Raw genomic sequence first — 23,733 nt, 5'->3', positions numbered from 1 at the left:
TAATGCACAGGTCAATCTGAAACACCTGTATCGAAAGCAACCTATTCCTGACGGCTATTTTGCCTGCAGGGTCCAAGATGTACAGACTCCCTGAGCTCATCTGCAGATTGCCAGRCTGCAGCTCATCTAAGTCAAAAACTCGGTGCTCTGCTCCCATTTCCACAGAAGCCGCCGGAGCATTTACCTGGCTAAAGAGCCCCAGCCGGGGCCACAAGCAACTCTCCCCGCCAGCCACTGCTTTAGTAATTACTCTGATGACTTCAGCCATTTGCAGACTCTTCTCAGAAATAATTTAAGGCCAGCAGAGCTTGTTAATAGGTAAAATGGAAACTGTTCCTTTTCATTTCTCTGGCAGCATTACTGCAATTATCCTGAATCATTCTCAAACTACGTGGGCTGTAATTTCAAGGCAATATTACTATTACAGAGCCCTGCTCTTCCAGCCAGTACGTGTCATTCTCCTCATCCAAAAGTTATTTATCAATAATCAGAGAGGTCTTCATTTACAAACGACAGAGGCTCTTCACCTGCAGCATGACAAGGAAACAGTGTCAGCATCACCACACAAAGGCACACAACTTCCCTGGGCTCTCCCTTTTCTGCAGGATTGGTGTAACAAACACAGGAAAAAAAAGAAAGAAACCCTGGGAAGATTAATTCTATACAGATGCAAGAGCAAATATTCAGTTGACCAGATGAATAATTATTCTTCTATTAAAATCCTAATGGTATTCAAATTTATTATTCTTATCTGAGCAGCCTCAACCTTGGTTCATTCGGAAATGAGGTTCTAGGCACAGAGCTGCTCTATAAGCTTCAGTTAGATATATGCCCCAAAGAAAACAAATCTTCACCTTAGTCTGCAGTAATCCTCCGGAGGGGAGGCTCAGTTTCCCTGCCAGGTCTTTTGTGATGGTTTTTTTTTTTGAGTATGGATATGTCACGCTGCCCATATTYAATGCAGAGAGCAGTCGCTGGTCAAGTGGAGCTGTTTAGCAGTCTGTGCATATCACAGGCTTTTCCTTTCCACTCCCTATTTTGATTCTATCAAGAAAGCAGCTTCGCTTGTTCTTTCACTCATACTTTTATTACATCAGAGAGCTTCATACCACCTGATGCACCCAAATTTGGCTCTATAGAATAATTTTTGAAGGCAGCATATCTGTATTCTTACAAAGCAATTAGCAAGACTCTTGCAGGATGCTAGCAAGGCAGACTGCCAGTCCACAAGCAGCCCTGGACATCGCCATCTGTTTTAATGAGCTGTGGCATGTCATTCTAGACACCAAGAAATTCATACGATAGCACGAGCCTCCTGACACAAGCAGCAGTGACCTTGATGCAAAACATCTGATCCAAAGGGGTCTGCTTCATGTCCTCTTCCCATAACCTTGGCCACTTGCCACCAGGCTCAAACCTGAGGTACAGGCTTCTCCAGAACTCAAAGCAAGGAGACAGCAGTCTTAGCAAATGAATTATGATCTATGTTTGGCCAAATTTTGCAAATTCTTTTTCTCTGCTTATATCCTGCAAGAGGCGATAAGATACTTCGTGCTCATAAAGCAGCTCAAGACAGTACACAGATAGTTGGAGATGTAATAGAGTGAAGAATTACTATGCTTATAAATAAACRCACACAGGCATATACACTCACATATTTTGAGTTTTAGCAGAGAATGAGGGGAAAGGTTTAAAAACAAAAATTGATAGGAACATTCAGATAAATGGAAATTKCATGAAATGTATGGGCCAGAGGGAAGAAAGAAAAGAAAAAAAAAGATGTAATGGCCTGAGAAATAAACGTATGTTTGCATATCAGTAATCATACTTGACCTTAAACACTGCCAGAGAATTCAATACAGTGGAGGCATACCTGTGGGGATATCTTCTTCAAAGACCATGAAAAGGCCATTGTGCAAAAATTCCAGACTCAGACTTATCTCTGCAGATCTAGCCCATGGCCCCTCATYGCTGTAGCTCTGTTTAAGTTATTGGCAAGATGCTGCAAAGGGTGAAGTTTAACTGGGAAATCCCTTTCTCCATCACTGTAGCTATTACTTCTCAATGTCTGAGAGGATCCCTTGTGCTTTCCTGTATCGGCTGATTCCTTGGAGCCTGGGTTAGGGGCATTGCCTGTGTGGTACAACAAACGTAATCAGATAAGGCTGCAAAGTCCAAGAAAGTTGATGAGACCATTTGCACTTGGTCTGCTCTTTTGCAAATATTTATGCAGTTCACCAGCTGGAAAGGCTTAGCCCTTGCTCCAGTGTCCCAGAGAGATGCTGCTGCTTCCAAATCTGCATGAGCCAAAGACTCATTCTAGCGTGGCATGTAAAAATGTATGGTCCCACACTGTATGGAAGAGAGGAACAACCCGCCCGCCCCCTCTACTACAGGGTGAAGGGTCAATGTGCGGTTCTGCTCTTGACGTCCTCTTTTTCTCCTATAAATGAACAAGTACAACCTTATGTTATCTGTGAGCCCAATGATCCCAGCAACCTTACTCAGCATCACACTGCAGAAAACCCTACTGTGGACCTCGAGGAATGGAGACACCCTCATTTTGTAACATTTATTTCTATATGTCCAACAAATGAGCAGCTCATTTTCGATTCCTATTCTGACTAAGTGTACCCTATAGTTCGGCAGCAATAGCTTTATTTTATTTTATTTCTTTTATTAGTGGGACACGGGAGAGATCTTGTCTCATTTGTGTATTTTGGAATGAAATTTCCTCCCTGCTATGATTAATGTTAACATCAATCCTGCCCTAAATTCCCCATTCTTTCAGGCTAAAAATATCCTCCTGGACTTCCAGACAGTGTCCAGTAAGAACAACAAGGGGACTGAGGGCAAGGAGAGAAAAGGAGAGGGATAAGCTTTGTGTCTTGCRCCCAGGCACACTTCTGGAGCAAAGTAGCTTTCAGAAAGGTAGCAGAGCTGTTCCTTTCCAAAAGGTGAGGGGCTTTACCTTCTGGTTTTCTCCCCAAATGATAGGCAACCGTTTCTCCAGACATTTCTCAAAGAGTACCATAGTTTTCAATCTATTCCTCGCTCAGAGCTATATTTACAATTGCAGTCTAACTCTATGAAATYACTAATTGGTAGTTAGAAAAAGGTTATCTGATTTTGTCTTTTCTCCAAGTGCCCATGTGGCTTATTGTCATCACTCAGAAATGTCCTGCCTTCTCAGTTTCTATGGATTAAAGGTATACTCAAGCTGGAGTAAACCTTCCCTCCATTAAGTCAGAAAGTAGGGAAAATGAAAAATTAATAAATCCCTTTCCCACAAAACCTGTTTCCAAACAAAAAGATGACCTAATAAAAAGCTTAACGTTTTTGTAACCTCCTTGCCTTACAAGATCAGCAAAAGAGCAATCAATGCAGACATTTATTCCCAATCGTGCATGAAAATATAAATATGTATTTAAGTATAATGACATTTAAGTAACAAGTAACATATTGTTGCGGGGGAGGGGGGGTTAAGGCAAATGCTGCAGCAGCAGATCCCATCTGACAAGGCCACAGGTTAAGTGTTTCCCAATATGCTGCTTTACTAAGTGAGCATCTGACCCCCTTGCACGAAACAGCACTGCCCTGCCTTCACATTAGCACTGCCCAGCAAAGCTTCCCTGTTCCACCCCTTCGCTATCTATCATCATCACAGTGAATCAGAAGCAATGAGGTCCCCGTCCCTGCTGCCACATAGAGGTTAAACCAATCTCACTGCAACAGAGCAGCAAGGCAAGTGCATCCCCCTAACCYGAATCAGGCTGGTACCTGGGCTCCGGAGGCGAGCGGGGGACGTGCTTGCTCGCAGGGAACGCGGCTGTGAGCGGSTTCTGGAACAGTCCCAGGGTTTTACAGGTTTATCATCCCCACACATAAACTACCTCCCAGTCGGGCCCTTTTTCACTTACCTGTTTTTATTATTCTACAGCTGRAACTTCGTCGCAAATCTCTCAAAGGTTAACAGGCCTGTCCAGAAAGCACAAGAACCAGCCCTGCTACAGCCTATGAATTTTAATGCTCTACATTACAACAAGTGTGCTATTTTTACACTTGATAGCAGTCCACAATCAGCAGTATTTCAGTAACTGTATAAGATATGACAGAGCCCAGGGAACGGAACAAAAACGGTTGTGCGACAGCCAGCCTTGCAAACAGAAAAGACCACCAGAAAGACGGAAGCGGGAGGGGATGGGGAAGGAGAACATATCGGGGAGATTCAGAGAAACTCCAGCAAAGGCATCTCCATCTGCTACAAAGCAAGTAAATTTTGTGATCCTAACGCAAGCTCTGCAGCTCTGGAATTGCACAGTCTTGTACAGCTGGTCTGCAAGCGTTTCAGACAGATGGTGATCCCCATGTGAAACTAGTCAATCTTTCTTTGATAGGTTTGAGAAAGCCCCACTGCTGTCTCCCTAAGAGAAATGACACCTTTTTGTTGAAAGTTACAGGTTGTCGCAGGCAAAGGATAAAAATACACCTACACAACTTTCCGTAACCACTGTACACTCAAGCTGTCCATGTATTTTGCAACAAGGAATATTTGCATGCACTGAGACATCTCTGAGGCACATGCTTTTTAAACCAACATGTTTTAGAAGCTATTTAAAAAAAACAGCTACCAAAGTATGTGCATTGCATCTACTGCAATGCAGTGAACAGCAAATCTGTAAGCGATAATTAAGCCTCACGCTTTTCAGTAAGGGATTTCTAAGCACCTTTTGGAGAGATATTATCACTGGGCCAAAATTAGGCTGCATCAGTTTTTTGGTGCTGTAACAAACCCTGAATTTGCTTAAATAGYGGAGCAAGGACACTTGCTAAAGCAGCCTTACTGAGGCTGAGTGATACTTCACTCTCACCAAGAAGCAATGACTCTTGGTCACTGCAACTCTTGGCCTGTGCAACATCAGTCCTGCTCTGCTTGGGACCTCAGCTGAGCCGCACTGCTGAAGTTGTAACCGAGGCTCCTGAGCTGGCAGACGTATCCATCAGGCCTTTGCCCCCACAAGCACGGCACGGCCGCACGCGTCGCGCTGACGGTGCGTTCCTTAAGAGAGGTTCACACGAGCGTTGGGYGTGACACAAACTCCATGCAGTGCCAACCGCAAACAAACGGAGTAACCGTAGTATTTCATGAGAAGCCTGCTCTGGTGACTTCTTTAAACAAGCACCAGAAACCCATCAGCATCACACTTTCTACACCTTTGTATCTCCCTTGTTAACGAAGCCAGTTTGCCTAGATTGCTGATCTTCTTCCAGTGTTAAGGCTGAGAAAGAGTAAGGGCCAAACTGTCCAGCTGGAGGAGAAGCTCCYGCGCAAGGGCAGCAGCGACACAGCCCATCAGTCCAGGCACAAAGGCTGAGACCAGTCAAGTGCAGGAGCTGGCAGGTCTGCACCACGATAATGTCCCTTACCCCAGGGTCCCAGTCAGAGTTCAGCCTTATCTACCCCAAATTACTTGCACTTCTATATGAAGATGAACCTGCAACCGAAGAACCGAAGTCCTGTATTTAAGGAACCGAAGTCCTTAAATACAAAATCTGCCAAAATTATGTGCTGGCATTTCCTTATAATTATCTTAAGTACTTTGCTCTCAAGGAAATGTGGTTGAAAATGCAAGAAAATTAGGCTGATCGTTTGCTCATAATTAGAAAGATTCAATAAAACCTTGTGCTTACCATGTTTCACATCTGTATACTATTAATACAAAATTAACCTCAAAGATCTCTCTCTCGTTTTTACTGCTTTACTATCAAATGCAGCTGATCTGACAACGATGGTTTTCCATCAACAGATACCTTCCTCTTGTGGAGCATTTAAAATCATTGCTTTTTCCCCTGTGTAGTTTCCTAGCCCTTCATTTTTCCCTCCTGCTATGGTTACACAAAATTTGGGGAATTACAGGCTTTGTCCTGCTCTGAGAAGAAACTCATTATGGAATTGGGCACTTCTGTTGGAAGCCTGGTTACTTATGAAGAAAATAAGAAGCCTTGTTTCCATGGGGTGGGGGGAGTGGAGGAAATAAAAAAATATATATAGTAATCTCGTGGCCCACCACCCCAAATTTCTTTCAGTCAGTACTTAATCAAAAAGCTTGCTCAAAATGTTAGGTTTTTCTTGACACTAAAAACAAGAATGAATACGTACACCTCAGCACAAAAGACATCTTCTCTAGGGACTGCTGATGAAGCTAAATCTCCTGGTAGGCTCATAAACCACACTGCTGTAATTCACCTGTGGATGCAACTTCCAACTCTTGGTCTAGCCACAGAAAATCCCTAGCAGGCGATAGACAGAAAACGCTGCCTGTTCTCCTATGCAAAATGGCCCTTGTGTCATGGAAGTGCCATTAAGTTTCACGGGGGAGTACAAAGCTGTCATTAGAATTAGTTAAGAATGCTTATCTGTACTACTAAAGACAAAAGATATTTATAGAGCTCCTTTCTACTGTCTCTTCAGAGCAGTACGATATATCTTCAATCCAATACACAAGCACCTCCATTTACCACTCTGAGTATCTGAGCTTTTCTCTGAGAAATTTCTGTCTAAGTCTAAAAAATGTGAAATAAGAGATACTGCATATAAACAGTGTACAATATAATGTACAATAGTTTCTAAATTTGAAGTCACCCGAACATATCAAGTTTGTTTTCTTTCTAAATGATTGATGTCCTGTAGAAGTGGTAGTAATTATATGGCACAATGAGAAGGAAAAGACACATGTTGAATGATACACAAGTATTTAGTCAAAACATATCTGAAACATTCTGAAAAAAATCTTAAAAAATGTTTTGCCTGCATATGACAGCATTATCATCTGTAAAATGGATGAAAAATAAAACCCCTCCAATAAGAAAAGAAGCTAAGAAATCTGTTGTACACTGATGCCATCTACCAGACATCAGTGGAAGCAGCAGGAAAAAAGTCAGATGAAACAGGATATGGCAAAAATTAAGTAAAACGCAGCTCACAGCACCAAGCCTCTTTTGGCCAGCAACAAATCCAAAAGCTTGTTCTGTCTTTCCTTTATTCTCAGAGCAGGGATTTCGGTGCATTTGTGAGGAAAATATTTCTCACTTCTAATTGTCAAGGTATTATCAGGAAGAATTTTTAGACTTCTCTTTCCAACAAAACTTTGAGGCATAACCTATATTTACAGGATTCAGAACTATCAATGTTCTTCTCCCACAAGCTGCTACTCTCTTTTGCAAGAAAAAGAAAACTTGTGCTGTGACAAAYTGCACATTTTCCTCAGAGCCTCTCAGATCCACTTTCACTATCATGACCAGCAAGTCCAAGCTCACTGAACTACGTAGGTGGCTACACTGCCAACTGATCACAGCTCTTGTATGTGGACACCAGTTTTCAAGGATTGCTAGATATTTGGCGTGGGCTTGCTACTTCTCTTCWTCTTCAAACTGGCTCAGATTTATAGCTGGCTCCAAAACACATCTCAAGGACTTGTGCCAAACCTTAACAAATCTGTCACTTTTCAAGGAGCAAGATTTCACCACTATCGAAGATGAAGCCCCTGAGTTGCCCCCCTAGACCTCTTGTTGCCCTCTGTCTCCTCAGCTGCTCCATTTGCGCCCAAGCTGCAGCAAACAAGCCATAAAGGCAGCGCTGCTCTCAGGAGCATTCCCAATATTGTTTCAGAGGAAGCACAAACATCCATGTATTCTGATCACTTGTAGCTTGCAGACAGGATAGAAAACATACAGAATCCAGCCACACAAAAACAGCCGACTTCACTGGGGCAATCTCAGTGTCCACGGCCTGGCAGCTCACCTTCATTAGCAAGTCCAAGGCAGTTGGGCTGCTGCTCCCAACCCTTCTCGTTCTTGCCATGCCAAATATTTTCAAATTGCTGATCCAAAACCCTCACTTCATACCTACTTTCAGATCAACCCTTAACTCCTGCTAGGGATAGTCTTGATGTGGTCTGAATTCTTTCCTGCAATCACTCTTGTCTTAAAATTCATTTGCTTTTGCAAAATTTTTGGTCTTTTAGAATATTATTTTAACTATATTTGCAAAGGCTTCAGTTCTTCTTTTGAGACTTGTTTTATGTAGACTTTTTGTGGATTCTTAAGTATGCATCCTTCGTRGAGGAGCGGACATGAAGTCAGGGGGACTGTTTATGTACATGAAATTCTACTTGTGCTGTACTCTTTGTATAACTAAGATCAAAAAAAAAAAAGTATAGAAGGTGCAATTTATTCAGCAGAAGTCCAAAAACAGCACTGGACACTAAAACCCTAAAACCTGTGTGACTGAGACATGAAATACTGGCCTTGACACTGTCTTTAGTCAATGCACTTTTCAAAATGTGAAGTTAGATTTTTTTTTTCTTTTGGTATTCCAAAACTTTCATTTTGGACATCCACCAGAAATGCACAGCAGAAGCCTATTCAATCCCAGAGCTGGAAGAAATAGCCACAACTACAAATCTGCCCCTGCTGTGCCCTGGACATGGTGAGCATCTGCTGATACAGGTGCACATATATCCAGAAACTGGGAGACAGATGAAGCTGTATCTGAAAGCAGCAGAGCGCAAGGTGGCCATGAACCATTTCCAGAGAACAGAGAACACCTCTGCTTTAAAATTTAACATCAGTTATCTACGTGTCTGCTATCTCAGACACCAGCCTGTTTCCTCCAGTAAGTAAACTCATTCAAAACTTCCTCAAAACATGCTGAGTTGCTAGTCTGTATTATCTATTTAGGAAAATCTTCCAGAAACTGACAGTTAGAAAGAATCTAATTTGCTGTATAAACGTGTTCAGATCAATGACACTTCTTTGTATCAACTTCATCTTTTTTGAAATTGCTGTAAAGAAGCTTTCCAGAAGTATTCACATCTAGCAACTAACAACTAACACAGGCACTATCAAGAAATTCCCCCAGTATTTGTCTCTCCCCTGCTCTGACATTCCAGGACAGAAACAAGAAATATTTAACCATTGCTCTTAGTCTGCCCCTACAAAGGAAAGGTTCAAATGATGAAGTCATTCTGAATAGACACTGATTAAGAAATCGCAGCAGAGCTAGGAGTTGCTGTTGATTCAMGGTGAGAGAAATTGCACAAAGGTGGAGTTAGTTGGCAAGGCAGAAAGAGGAGTTTCCATGTTGTCAAAAATCCTTTGCTGCCTCTGATTCCAGCATTATTTCAATCGGCTTGTTAAGAAAAATGTGCCCTAATCACACTCCTCTGGTGCTTTCTTAGACGAATATTCTGCAGATGCAAATACAATGTTCAACAGTAGCAATTTTTTTCCATCTGTTACAGAAAAGACTGTAGGTAGCAAGGCTTTTATAGTGGGACCTTGAAGCAAGGATATTAGGGCAACGCCTTCCTGCCAAGACTGAGTTCCCCTCCTTCTTTTATCTTTTGCTAACTGTGAGAATACAGCCATAAAGTACCACAAGAAGCATATTTACACAGCACTGGTTTCCCAAAGTTTATCTCATTAGCCCTACTACTGAAAGTGTATGCATAACACCAGCCAGATGTGGCCGCTGATGAAACTTGGCCATGGAGATCCAAAACTGAGTTCTTGAACTATGGACAGACCACTTTATTCATAGGCAGAACCTATTGGGCAGAGGACTGCTATCAGGAAGGAATATCTGCATTATTACAAGTCTAGGGTTTAAACGTCCCATGTCAGCATAGCAGAGACATGCCATCTCAAAACTTGATCCTTTTCCTACCTGTTGGGCTTTTATCTTCCCAAGTCTCCAGAGTAACAATGATGCCTGAGACTCCATAAACTCTCTCTTTTCCCCCTTCAAACTGGAAACACACAGTGCAGCCACACCTAAGTCTGCTGGCTGTCCACTCTCTTGCAGAATGCTGTTCACTGCTTCTCCATCTCACCTATTTCTCGTCGCAAGATCCTGGCAGCACATGGGTTAACAAGACAATTATTTGAAGGAAAGACGATTCTAATAAATCAGTAGATAGCAAAAAGGAAAAAGCACTAGAGTAATTTTTCTGCTCACAATTTCATTATGTGCTTGGCTTTGAGCCATTATAAGGTAAATCACCCAAGTCATGTTACACAGCTATTTCTAAAAAGAAAGCTATTTAAATCACTTTGCAAGCTACAACCCCTGTTTTTTGAGCGAAGAATCCTGCCTTTTGTGTGTGGCACTTTATGCCCATTTAAAGGTTTTGAAAATGAGAACAGAAGTCAAAGCTAGAGCTGTAATTTGGTCTGCAAGCTGCACCTCATGGCACTGTCCTCAGCGCCGTCCCCATAGCTCGCACTCCCCTCTCTCCCCCACACCAGATCTGGTGGCAGCAGCCCAGCACACAGACATACCCACCCTCCGCCAGTGTGCCTGCTAAGATTTTTGAGCAGGAGCTGTCTAGTGCCCTTTTGGCAACACATTTCAGAGTAACACTGTCCAAAGAAGGCATGATTACTTGTACTTTCCTTACCTGGACAAGTGTCACTCCCTGCAGAGCTGCTGATGTTCATTAACCCTTTCCCCAAGTTTTCACATCAATCAGCCTCTGAGTATTCACTCTCCGGGCACTGSCTGGTGGCTCCCCAGTAAACAAAAAAAAATTGCAAAAACCTCAAGCTTCTGCACTGRGAAGAACCTACCAGGATGAATTTCCCAGGCCAAGGAAACAGTGATATTGTATCACTGCTGGCAAGAAGATTATAGTTTTGACACCAACCTGGTCCTTTCATTCGCTTTTCCCCACAGCATCAGCGTGATCAAGAGAAGACAGAGCAAGAGCCGGGAGAAAACAGCCAGCCCAAGAGGCTGGGAGGAAGAAAAGGCAAATAACATCCTGCTGCAGGTGGCTTTGAAAGCACCAGCTTGTCTCCACACAGATTATCTTCCGGCCATTTTTAATGGCTTCTTACTTCACACAGTATCATTAATGTTCAATATTTTTTCTTTTTACAGCTCACATCTTTCCACTTAATGTGTTCATTGTTACTTATTTTTTTAGAAGTCACTGAAAGTGCCTTTACCTTCCAGATTTGGAGTCTTGCACAATTTACTGAAGTACTGAGCATCAGTTATAAAATCCACACATAAAAGCCAAATACACACTATAAGAATCTTGAGTTAACACAGTAAAAGCATCCTCAAATCCTCGCACGCACTCAGGCAGACAGGAATCCCAATTAACGCCTTCAACAAAAACAAAAGCTCTTCATGCATAACCCCCAGACCTGGAACGGGAACACAGTGTTTGCCACGTGTAGCTGGGGCACGTTTTAGACATCTCATTTCTCACCCAGCCAGGGCAAAGTCTGCTGGCTTCTCCATCCATCCRTTTACCAATCTCTCATTTGGGCTAGGTACAGGACAGCAAGCAGCTATTGCATGAGACAGATRCTCCTCACCAGTTTCTAAACTAGTTGACAGACATTTCCAGTTGCCTTTCTATGCACATTCCACCATCACTCAAAATTACAGAGCACAATTAAGCAGGCAAYAGTTAAGCAGTGTCTGTCTTCTGCTCAAGAACTCGATGAACTGATTAATGTACCAGTGAAAAAGAGAGTAAGATTAGTGTCTCAAAAAAACTGGCAGAATCAAGGCTCTGTCTTTTTTTCTTTTTCTATCCAGTAGTGGGTTAAATACTATCTTTTTCTCCTCAAAATACAATGTAGAGATTCCAAAGTCAGAGAGAATTTAGGCTCTCTGTATTATCCCACATTGATATTGGTGATCTTGGTTCAATTTGAGAACTCAACTCAGGAAGCCTTCGACATCTCATTCAGCCTCACCATGGGGGTAGCATCACCTTCAGCAGGGCGAGTCCCAGTTCGGCGCCCTGTGAAAACAGGGCTCGCTCGGCAGCACCCCGCCGGCACAGCTCCTGCCGGATGCGCCGCAGGACCCCGTCCCACCAGTCTGTGTCGGCTCCCAGAGGCCCCAGGCAGCAGCTGGCTGAGAAGTTTCCTCCGGGAAATRTCCTAGGAAGATGTGACCGGCTTCAGCTTCCTCCTGGGCACCCGCCGTCCCTCCCACCGCGCCACCTTACAGCCGTCAGCAGACGGCAGAACGAGGATGACGTGCAACAAAAAGAATCGGAGCAACGACGGAGTCTGGCCCAAGCTGCTGTAGGCTCCGAGCCCTTCAAAATTTGCTCTYGAACATTCCCAGTACTAGAAAGCAGCTCTGACTACAAGCTCTCAGCTCTCTTGTATTTACAGCCTGTTTTGTGTGTGTAAAACCTGGSTGCCTTCGTTTTGCATCCTTGAACTTTTAATTACTTTAAAAACTTGCAGGGGACTTTCTAAGACGTTTTTTGTTTAATCAACAGGTTTTTCACTGCACTGTTTGGTTTCAGCAAGAGATCACGCTAAGATAATGAAAAGTATTGGAGCAGTTGAAAGCTTAATTAAAACATGTAAAAATTAATTATATATCTCATCATTGATTTCACTTGAAAAAGCTGATACTGCAAACAGGAAATCAAAAGCAAGAAGGTCATGTAGAGAATCACTGATGTGAAAGGGATGCATCACAGAGGTAAAAAACAAACAAAACAAAAAAAAAAAGCAAAAAAAATGTACTGAGAGAAACCATTCATTTCAGGTCCACGCTCCACCGCTGAGCTGACTTCCACCTGACACCACAAAAACGCCAATCGAGCATCAATGAGAAGGCTGATTAAGGGGAAAAAAACAGAGCATATATAATGCTACTATTATGCATACAATTGTGTGGGAGATCAGAATCACATGATTAATAAAACTAACCTTTTCTGGATCTTTTTGCTGCCTCTATACAACAGAAGGAGCTTAGCAGTGTAACCACGAAACGTCATTCTTCAGGCTCTTCAAAATGAGCCTGAGACAGACAGGCCTAGGTTAGGACTATGCACTGTGTTGCATAACCAAGTGGCACCTTTCTAAGGGAGATTATAATACATCTTAACTGCCTTTGCTGCACAGAATCATGCTAACAACTGCCTTCATCCCCAGCGGCAGAATGGCAACACGAGCAGCTGAAGGGTCTGACCCTTTCTACTCGATCCTGGAAAAAATAATGCTCCACGCTCTAACTTAAAGAGTATTTCTCTCTCCTCTCATCAGTTCCAGAGCTTGTTTATAAAGTATAACTATCTCCTATTTCAACTTGGAATCAGTAGAACCAGTTAATACATCTATTTAATAAACACCACAGTATAAAAGGCCAACCTGACAGCATAACTTTTATCCTCAGCTCTACGGTAGATTTCTGTGGGCAAGTTATTTAASTCTTCCAAGTTGAAAATACAGAATGAGAAATTTTACCAATCTCAGCAAAGAGATTATCTAATATTATCTAATATTTATGAAGCACTTTCAGATCCTCAAATAAATACGACAGAAATGTAAAGAAGTTCTGACCCAGATAAGGGTTCAGAGCAAAATCCTTTTCTCAGTGGCAGCTCTCAAACGACCTTGCAACGTTAGGATTTTATTTTCGATGCAAAGGAAGATTTGTCAGGTCTACGAGGCATGTTTTGCTGTAACTGCGGATGACTTGCTATCAACAGGGAAACAAGTTCAGTCACTGATCCAAATGTCAAGAGCTGCCAAACCAGTACTTTGATGGAGTGCTAGGAATACAAACCCGGTTTCAGGTTTGTATCAACTGAGCATTGCTCAGACAAAATGCAATCTGGTTAATGAAAAACACTATCTTCCCCCCCGGGAAATGACAAGTAACCAGCAACATATACCTTCATATATACTTCTTCACTGTTTGAAGAGGAACTGAAGGAGCTGTGAGAAGGCACCTATATATAAACAGCTGCACCTTTTCTGTGCTTTAAAGGGGCCTGATCTAAACGTATTGCAACTTTGTAAGCACAAATACCCCATTYGAGGAGACAACTGAAGCATCCAGAAATTTTTTCCACATCTACTACTAAGCCTAGTGCCAGAAGACACCGAGCAAAGGGGAGTATTCCCCACATAAGGCTGCTTAGATGAATCAAAACACAATCTTTTATATGATTGAATGTTGAAAGGACATAAAGTACAGAGCTGACATATTCAAAAACCATGAATGTATATCTTAAGACAATTTTTCTAGGCAGAAGAAAAARCCTAGAAGAAGGAAAGAACAAAAAATATCAATAGCTGTTATTTAAATTAAYGAAATGAATCCCTAATGCATGTCTTGGTTAAAATAGCCAGACTTTCCAAAGCAATATTTAAAATACGAGCATGCCATTGTCAGTAAAGCTTCACCCTCTGGGAAACGGAAGACTGCCAAACCCTTGCCACAGTGAGAACAGTGCTGAAGAATTTCAGGGGTGGGAGAAATTATAAACATCTTTATAAACATACTGGGGAATTGTAAGGAAAGCTTCATCTAACTAGCAAATACAATCTTCTAAAAACATGGGAAAGGCAAATGTGCCATATTCCTAATTCCACAGTTCGCACTCTTGCTCACCTCACTGCCGCCATGGAAAGTGTAACTACACAGAAGCAAAAGCACTCACTCGTCAGAAAAAGAACTGCTTTCCCCCACAYGCTGTGCAAAATCACAGAAAAAATATTACTAATACTAAGAATAGAAGAGCCACACTGGGTTCAGTCCAGCAAAGGGGAATACTCCCCTTTCCTCGGTACATCATCCGATTCATCCAGTCTTGCATCCTTCCCGACTCTGCCCAGCAGCAGCTACCAGGAGGGAGAGAAGGGGTGAAGCGAGCCCTGGTGCAGCGTGGCCCCGGGAGGCAACGCAGCAGCCTGCGGAGAGGCAGCAGCTCCAGTCTACCCGCGAGCAAAACGCTTCCCTGAGCTGGCTGACCTGCCCTGTCGAGGCAGGGTGCAGGGAGCCACGGCAGACTGCCCTTGGGACGACGACGACGGTGGTGGTGGTGGTGGTGGTGGTGGTGCTCTCCACGCGGTGCAGCGCCATCGCTCCAAGGCCGCGCGCTCCCCCCGGCCCGACCGGTGCCTGGCGCGTGGCGGCAAGCGCGGGGTCAGCGCGTGCTGGGAGTCGGAGCCACGTCGCCAGCACGGAGGCCGGGGAGAGCGGCYGGGCAGCACGCCGCCCTCCCTCCTCCCACGCATGCTGCCCCTTCGCGCCTGCCTCCTCCACCTTCTTTGCAGCTCATGGCCCGTAGAAACCAGCCAAAGAGCAGCCCTTCCCCGGGATGCCACTCTGGCAATTACCCTTCTAGAGCGGGCCTGATACAGACTGCTGCTAACCCGTCCCATCCGCACTGCCGTTTCCCTTCTGCTAAAGGAATACCTGCAAACACGCCGCACAGCTCGCAGGGCAGCTACGCGCGCCCAGCGCTTCCCCGGTGCAAACTAACCCAGGAGCAATTTGCTGCTGAGAGGCAGTGATGGTGTTGCAGGTGGGAAACGCGCTGATAAAAGTTGGCGGAGTTGTTGCAAAAACACAAAYGCTGCTTACAACTGACACTGCCACCCATAAACTCTGTACTATACCCTGCAATAATCTATGTGAATTATCTTCTGTTGGCACATACATGACTGTTTTGAACACAAAGGAGCCTTTACGTGCAGAATATAACTTCAGTCTCATGTTTCAGCACTACTTTGAGCCTATCTATGTACCCAGCACCTCTCACACTGAAAGTCATACTGTGCTATTCAAAAACACACCTAACTCCCCATTGCCAGCATGGCAGTGTTTCATTTTGTAATTCAACCTGGCTAGCACTTCCACAGGAAGAAAAATAAGAGCATCTCCTGCCAGGACAGCATGGCCAGGTCTTTTAGAAATACTACAGAAGTTTCCTGAGCAGGTGGCCCATCAAACTCCAATAACTGATCCATGTCCGCCAGCCCTGGAAGCTCAATACTACAGAACAACATTACAGCAGTCAACATAAGAAAAAAGTCCATGTGGTTTCTCCTGCAGTAAGCACTTGAAAGGAAGCAGAAAAAGCTCAACTACCTTTTCAGTCTTGCACATGCTTCCCTTGAAATCTTCAGGGGAATGCCAAATACTCATAACCAGTGTAACCGGCCCATCCTTTAAGACTCACCTGTTTTTCTGAAAAATAGGAGCATGATAATATTCTCTATTTCTCTGTCGGAAACACTTCAATGTGAGGAAAAAAAGGATTCYTGGCAGGTTCAAGCGGCGCCGTTAAATGGCCCATTTCCTGCTATAATGCGCAGTTCGAACAGGCRACTCCCAGCGCTGCAGACAACGACGCTCTTCCCTTGCCTGCACGACTGCAGCACCGCTGAAGGCAGCAGGTCTAACTAAGGGCACTGACTCATCACGCAGGTGGATGTAGCTGTAGCAGCTGAAATCGTTTCTAGCTCAGACTGACTTGGCCTGCTGGCTGGGGGTGAAGGACACCCTGGCAGGGCCGGCCCCGCCGAGCTCGCTGCCCCCCTCACGGCCCCACCTTTCAGTGGGGGGGAACTACTCCCCGTTACAGCAGTTCTGCCTGGCTGTGCATGGGTGTACCTCCTTGGATCTCCTCCATCACAGCAATTTCTTGTGTTAATCGCTGCCTAATTAAGTTGGTTACTCTTTTTCCTCAAGCATCCAGACCTTATATTTCCAGCACTGCAGCTCCCATTGGACAAGCCATGTCACTCAGTAACTACGCATAAGGACTAAGAAAAGATAAAAGTGATGTCTGAATCACTGCAAGCACAGAAGAAAGCCCTCTCCATCAGCCAAAATCATTTAATGAATTATTTACTGAATTTGTGTGGGAAAATCAGAGGAAATATATATGTATATACATATATATGTATATATAAAAGCAACATTTGCTTGGAAGATCTTCCGGTGCTGCTTACAGCCATGGGTAATTAAAAAGTTACAACCAAAACCAGTAAGCAGGGCAAGACTGACAGCACGCACAGTATGCTGCTCATTAAGTACCATGTGGTCCACCAAAGGACCGCTGCATTAGAGAGACATCAACATCAGCCAACACCTTTCCTATGTTAAACATCTCTGTTCTTTTTCTTTTTTTCTTTTTTTCTTTTTTTTTTTACACTCAGTTATTTGGCTTTGTTTTTGATTGTTGTTGTTGTCGTCGTTTTAATTTTAGGCAGTAAAGCAGTAGCGATGGTGAGTTCACATCTAACTTACCCAGTGCTCCCACTGGCAGTCCCTGGGCAGTTCTCAGCAGAAAGTCCCTCAGGTCTGGTGTGTCCTTGAGAGTCCTGTTTCCCTTTGCTATCTACAGGCGTTTAGAGTGCCTGTGCTCCTATTAAATGCTCCAGCAAAATGCCTAACATCAGCTGTAAAGACATCAAGGTCTGTATTTTTCAGTTTCCACCTCCAAAAAATGGTATAATAATACTTTCAAATAAAATTGTAAGGCTTAATTAGATAATTAACATGAAAGTACCTTTAAAAATGCTATGTACACACAAAAACAGCACTGTATTATTAGTGTAGGCAGGCATGGAGAGCTCTGAGAGATTTTCTAGCGGGTTATTTGTTATTCTGGAAGAAGTCTTTAGATGCAATACAGCAGTAGTATAATTATTATCATCATCAGATTCACTTCCTAAAGTTATTTATGAAACACTGCATGTGAAAAGAAAATCATGTTAAGTAGTACTAAGTGAGTTTCTATTCTGTTGCATATGCTGACTACAAGGACTGTTAATATGTTACTTTGCRGGAGTTAAAATGCAGGTGCCAGAAGTTTAGTTGTATGTTTGTTACAAAAATGACATTAGTAAGACCTAACTGGTAGGCACCAGTGATTTCCATGGCTTCTGTTTSTATTTGTATTCCTTCGCAATGGGATTTTTCTCCAGAGTCTACTGAAAAATCACAAGAACGTTCAGAAGCTTTTGCTAACTTAAATGACACTGTTGCATAGCTGATTTCAAYCACGCCACGTATCCAAGAATTTCTTTCTTCTATGTATTATGTAAATACGGRATCTCAAAAATTTCATCAAATTATGACCACGACTAGGGGATGTAGGGATGTCTATCAGGCAATGATGACGCCATTCAACCTTCATTAAAAGRTAGAAATTACAAGTATATATATATATAACACTTAAGTTATATGAGTACTTCTGTTGAGCTCCACAGAATTTCTGGTAGGAGAAAGGTGAGCAGGATTTCAACTCTAGTCCTCCAGTTCTCTTTCAACTAAATTTCATGGTAAGTTATATCGTGGCTGAGTTCACATTGGTTTCCGTCAGTCTCTTGACTGACCCCCATATGGAATAAAATCACATATAGCCTTACTGGAAATAGGTCTGCACAACCCAGGCCTGRGCTGAAAGCACTGCACCAGCTGTGTTTCTCGGAAAGTCTAGAGAGAGCCATACTGTTGGACCCAGTGAGGCTGTTTTTCAATATCTAAGAATCAGGCAGACACAAGATTGCTTTTCCATTTTGAAAATTTTCTCCAGAGAGTATCTTGTACCAGAGAATATCAGCCTGTAATGTTAGGGTGTAAGAGACTAAGAGGTCAATTTCCATATCAGSGTAGAGAGGTTTTCATGCAACAGCACAAATTAACTGAATGAATCCTTTTCAAAGTGTTAGAATAACAAAATCTTCAGGAATTGCATTTACATCCTTAAAGCTTCTAATAGTCCATATCAGTACAAAGAAATCAAGAACACAACACACTCCCCAAACAGAAAATATCTATAAATCWAATTTTCAATAATAAATTTAATTTTTAAATCTGTTCATCTTGATCAGTCTCTATGGTGCTGGTATATAGCTGGGCAGAGAATGTGTTTCCATACAGCTCTAATTGACTAGAAAACCTTCCATAAAAGAACAGGRAAGAAATCTAAACAACATCAAATATTTATATCATGGGAAAACATCAAGAGATCTTTTTTGTGGCATGTACTGTATATATTTTACATGTAAATTAAGCTGAGAGGTTCCTCTTCATAGCTTTAAGCTGCTGCTAATGCTTCATAGATTTTTCAGGCAGACAAATATTGGTGAAAAGAGTTTTATAACCTTCATGCCAAAGATTTATGGTTACATGTGAACTAGCAGTCTAATGTGCTGACATGTGGCCTTGGCTCAATCTCATTATAGAGTAATTTGTACCCCTGGTTTAATTGCTGTTGATTCAATGTAAATCAACCTCTCCTTTCATGAAACTTCACCACATTTGATTCCAGACTGGAACGAACCAGATCTGCTGGGGTTTGCACAGCTACCACTAAAACTAATGTTTGCCTACACTAGAACTACTGGAGCTTTARAAGAAAGCTTGTAAAAATCCTGTTCTGCACCCTTTCCCAATGCACGTTGCAATTGCTTCTTCCTACCATGGCTTCAATAATAAAAGTAATCTGCTTGCCATTTTTAAACACTTAAATACTTTGCTTCAGTTCAGCTATTACACTATTCCTATCTGAACAACACATTAAGACCAGTACATGACATAAGGTGACTTTCAGTAGTTCTAGCAGCTGGCAAATCTCATGCCAGCAATTCATTGAGATTTCCAAACTGTATTACAATAAATTAATGCTTGTAATGGAAAATGGCCAATGCAATCAGAACATGGTACTTACGCAATGACATTTTCTATTGGCAAAAAATGTATGCCAGTACCAGTAGGTATTGTGCATATAACAAGAGATGATTAATACAGTGGCCTGACATCTAGTGAAAACAATGGATTTTAGTCTGAGTAGATGACAAAATCCTGCATTTTTTCTACCAGCTTTCAGCCTCAAATTTGTGGCTGACTACAAAAACAATCTGAGTGGTCACAATAGTTGCTGGTTACTTATTTTGAAACTAGCAGAAATTCCAAGCTTGTGAACTATCGAGAAGTTTAAATGGTTTCAAAGAAAATAAATGCGTTCCCAGAGGACAGGTCCACGGGGGTCTAAACACAACTGCTAGCTCACCAAGTTCCTGAACTACAGGCTGTCGATGGGTCACCTCAGCCATCCTATTTACCACTCTTATTTCAGCATCCACTACCAGTGACAGCTGGAAAAAAAAAGTTTAGTACTTTAGCCAGACTGGCATGACAGCTCTTATACATTTCATAGCCCAGGACCTCTGGGAATAAGCTCTCTGTGAGGAGACCATGTTAGTGGGAGCCCTGCACAGCCAAACCCAGCCTGGACAAGGGAGAGCGCTACACAGCCAAACTGGCACATCCACATCATGTGCCTAAGAAGAGGTACCTGTGTGCAAGACATTTTGAGCAGTCCTAATGGGAGAAGAGGGAGAAGGACCTTCGACCTTGACCAGTAAATCCACATCTGCTTTGAGATGCATGCTTCAGGTTCCTTAATGTGCCTAATGAAAAAGTTGTATACAMGTGCCTTGCTGAATTTGCATGGATTTATCAAAGCAACTCAATAATTTATAGAACTCAAGCCTAAAAGCATGAGCTTCTTTTGTTTAACCTAAARGCACCACCTTTGCCTAGCAGGTATAGAAGGCCCATCATCTTCTACAGCTCAGCCACCAGGAAGGGAGAAAATGCTCTCAGTGCATTATACCTGGTAGGTGCATATAGCGTCTTACAATTTCAAACAAGTTATGACCTTAATTTGTGTTTGATATAGGTAGGTGTGTGAAAAGCTTTAATTGTAGAAAAAACAGAGTCTCAAACAGCTGTCTATGTTGTCTATCTTTAACTGTTTTTTTTGTTTTGCTCTTCAGTAATTTTGTTTCTAACAAGAAACTTTTCTTTTCCCCTYAGTGCTCTCTGCAGAAACTTGACTGTAATAAAGATCAGGCTTGCTAGGGTTCCTTTGGAAGACGCTGCACCATGAGGGACCGTGTCATCGCTGCCGTGCAGCTTCGAGGGACTTTTGCYGCACATGCGGATTGCACTGTGTTTGCTCCAGCCAGCTTTCAGAGAACAAAATATTTCGACAAAGATTTCTGGCGAATCTATTGCCAAATTCTGAAASGGGAAAAGAGAAGAAAATTCTGAAAGGAGGGGAAGAAAGAAATTCAGAAGCAACAAGCAGAACCAGATCTGTTTGAATCGTGGCTGGAACTATAAGATGCTACTAACGATGACTGCAGCTTGACTGCCTCAAGCTCCTCCTTGAGCTGTGTTAAACACCACCTGCTCCTGGGCAGCCAGCCTTAGGTTTCCTGCACACGCACGCAGCACACGCAGTGGCTGACGAAGACCTGTTCTCCCCCTGACTATCCATGCTCTTCATGTTGCCCAGGCCTGGATGAGAGCATGGCAGCATGGCACAGCTGAAGGGCAGCTCCCCATTGGAGCACCCCAAGTATTTCTAATGCACAYGCTCAGTCAGAAATCTCCTATTTCAGATTTCTGCTGATAAAATTAATTTTTCATGGCAGGGAGGAGGAGAGAAAAAGACAACCTTAACAGCTTCTAGTTCAGCTACTGACCCTGGATCATTCACTTTTTTTTTTTTTTTTTTTTTTTTTTTTTTTTTTTTTTTTTTTTTTAGGTAGAGAAGATTGCCTTCAACTGCATAATATAAGACAGAACAGAACAGATATGAGCTGGGTTGGATCCTCCCCTTGGGGTTCAATAGGGCAACACTGATTTGTGCACAGTGGAAATTAAACCTCTGGTTTTCTTAATCTACTAGAACTCAAAATATTAAAGAAACAAATGACCTTTTATTACAGCAGCCTTATTATAACTAAACAAATCTAATTTTAAATGGAATATATATTTACTGTAGAACATATATTAACTCAAGAAGCTATTATATATTATGTATGGAAATATACTTGAAACTCTTCAGACTACAATTATTTCTTTAGCTCTAAAATTTATCTCTTAAAAATGAATAATGCWTTTGCAGACTGGTTTTTGTTTTAAAAGCAGGGTCAATGGTAGGAAATAGTGTGTTATGCTTTGGACTGAGAGTAAGCTGCAGTGATTTCACCTGACCAGTCCTCAGAGAGTAAATCACTGTTCTGTTTTTAAATCCTGCAGATGAGAAGAGCAAATAAAACACTCAATTTCACCTCACCCGCAGTGATGGCCCTCCTAAAACTTTCCAGTTAACTAGTATGTCCAACTTGTCCTACGTTGTCCTACATTCAGTGCAGGCAGCAATTTAAGCTAAGTACAAAACCACAGGTTACTCTCCTTAGTTACAGTATCTCAGGCAACTAGAATATATTAGAAGGTGATGCYTTCAGCTTTATTCTGCACTGCATTTTTCCAATACCAGTTATTTATATTGAGTAGTTTCAGCCCATGTGAGCTCCAGTACAASAGATGGGTGGATATCCAACAGCAGCAGGATTAAAGAAGCAGAAGAGCAAGAGAAGCAAAAGAAAGTTTTGCCCTTCATGAACCAGAGGTGCTGGGGAAACCACGTGTTCAGGAAAGCCAGGAGGGAAACGCAGTGACTGCATTTTTTGTTGTTTTTTCTGTTAGGCAGTTGTTTGCCTGAAGAACGATTCTTCACCGCAGGAATACGCCCCCCACACCCAACAAAACAGCSTATTAGTTTAGCAGGAGGGAGGTCAGTAAATGACAGTATTCCAGGAATATTCCTGTTCTCCCCTTTCCATTTCTGTCAAAATCTTTCAAAGGAATAAAACAGCTTTACAGGCACATTGCGCTCCACAGTGCTTGCTTCAGTGYCATCTATTTCCTTCTACACTAGGTGAACTGGAAAAGGAAAGCTAAATCTCATATGAGAAGTACACCAAACCAACACCACCTCAAATTCAGTGTGGGAAGTAGCATTCAAACTGGGAGAAACTATGTTGGAWTTTTTTAGATGTTTAACTTTGGACTTTTTCCCCCCTCCCAAAATCTCTATGTCTTGTCTACAGTCTAAACAAAAACACAACTACATGATAAAGAACAGCTAAAGGAAAATGCTAATTCTGCCTTTTTTTCCAGCATTGGCATTACCTAATCAACACTGGGTAGACCACCTAAAGCATGACCAATGCTTAAAACGTTTGAAAACAGGACTGTCGCAGCCCCTGAAACTCATGCAACATGACGTCCGCAGAACCACAAAAGCCCGGTCTTCAGAGCAATTACCATATCGACAAGCTGTGCAAAAAGAGAGTATTTTTCTTCAAGTTACCATTTGAGGAAGGCACCTCCATCACAGCATTGCTACAGGTGACGACGGAGCCCCTTGCTGCCTTTAGAGCCCCAGCAGCTGCAACTCCTCAGTCCTCGCTGCATCTCATACCACAATAATCATACTAATTAATGTGCAGAGAAATCTAAATTTTAGGTAGRGAAATTGGTTAAACGCATTAGAATATTTTGCAAAGAAGGTTCTATATACGGCAAAGGACTTCAACTCCAAACTTCTGTTTTAATAATTTAAAAATAGCAAAACCAACCATGCAACCAACCRTCACTCTCCTTAATTAAGGAAGTCAATTCAGAATCAATAAAAGGGCAATTAAYCTGTTGATGTCAGTGGTTTTGAATTATGCTGATATCCACAAAAAGGCCAACTCTGTGACCTTCAAAACTTCTCCCAGGGTGTGAAGATTTCTGCGTGCTGAGCTATTATTTTCTGACAGACATACTGTAAGAAAATACACTGTTAACTGTTAGGAAAAACTAAGGAAAAAGTGAACTGAAAAGTGTGCGCATCTTCTGTAAAATTGTTTTAGTTAATCTTGTTCTTTGCTTGGATCCCCTTATGGGCAGAAAAGCTTGTTTGGGGTGGGGTGGGGAAATTCAGTGGTCTACAGCCTGTGTGTTCATTCACTTACCTGGGGACTGAGGACTCAGATAGTCATCCAGGACCAGAGCTAGAGACCAAAATAAAAAAAACAGAG

General features: G+C 42.4%; 1 protein-coding gene across 10 annotated transcripts in view; it reads right to left on the bottom strand.

Annotated features, from left to right (window-relative positions):
• Positions 1-23,733, bottom strand: part of SGCD (sarcoglycan delta) — a 359,722-nt gene that overhangs the window by 160,769 nt on the left and 175,220 nt on the right. The window contains exon 1 of one of the 10 annotated variants that reach the window (XM_085317953.1): positions 3,921-3,942. The exons of 8 other annotated variants lie outside the window; for them this stretch is intronic. Coding sequence is in view for 1 of the 2 variants with exons in the window: in XM_085317948.1 (XP_085174074.1) it covers positions 1,874-1,912 (39 nt within the window). In the remaining variant the exon portion in view is untranslated. Of the gene's footprint in view, positions 1-1,873; positions 2,070-3,920; positions 3,943-23,733 lie in introns of those variants that run through there. One more of the 10 variants, XM_085317948.1, reaches the window with a different exon arrangement.

This window comes from Rhea americana, unplaced genomic scaffold (assembly GCF_003343005.1).
Source record: "Rhea americana isolate MKP2758 unplaced genomic scaffold, rheAme1 scaffold_51, whole genome shotgun sequence".
In the NCBI taxonomy this organism is placed as follows: Eukaryota; Metazoa; Chordata; class Aves; order Rheiformes; family Rheidae; genus Rhea; species Rhea americana.
Note: the sequence above shows the minus strand (reverse complement) of the source record. Positions and strands in the feature narration are given on the sequence as shown.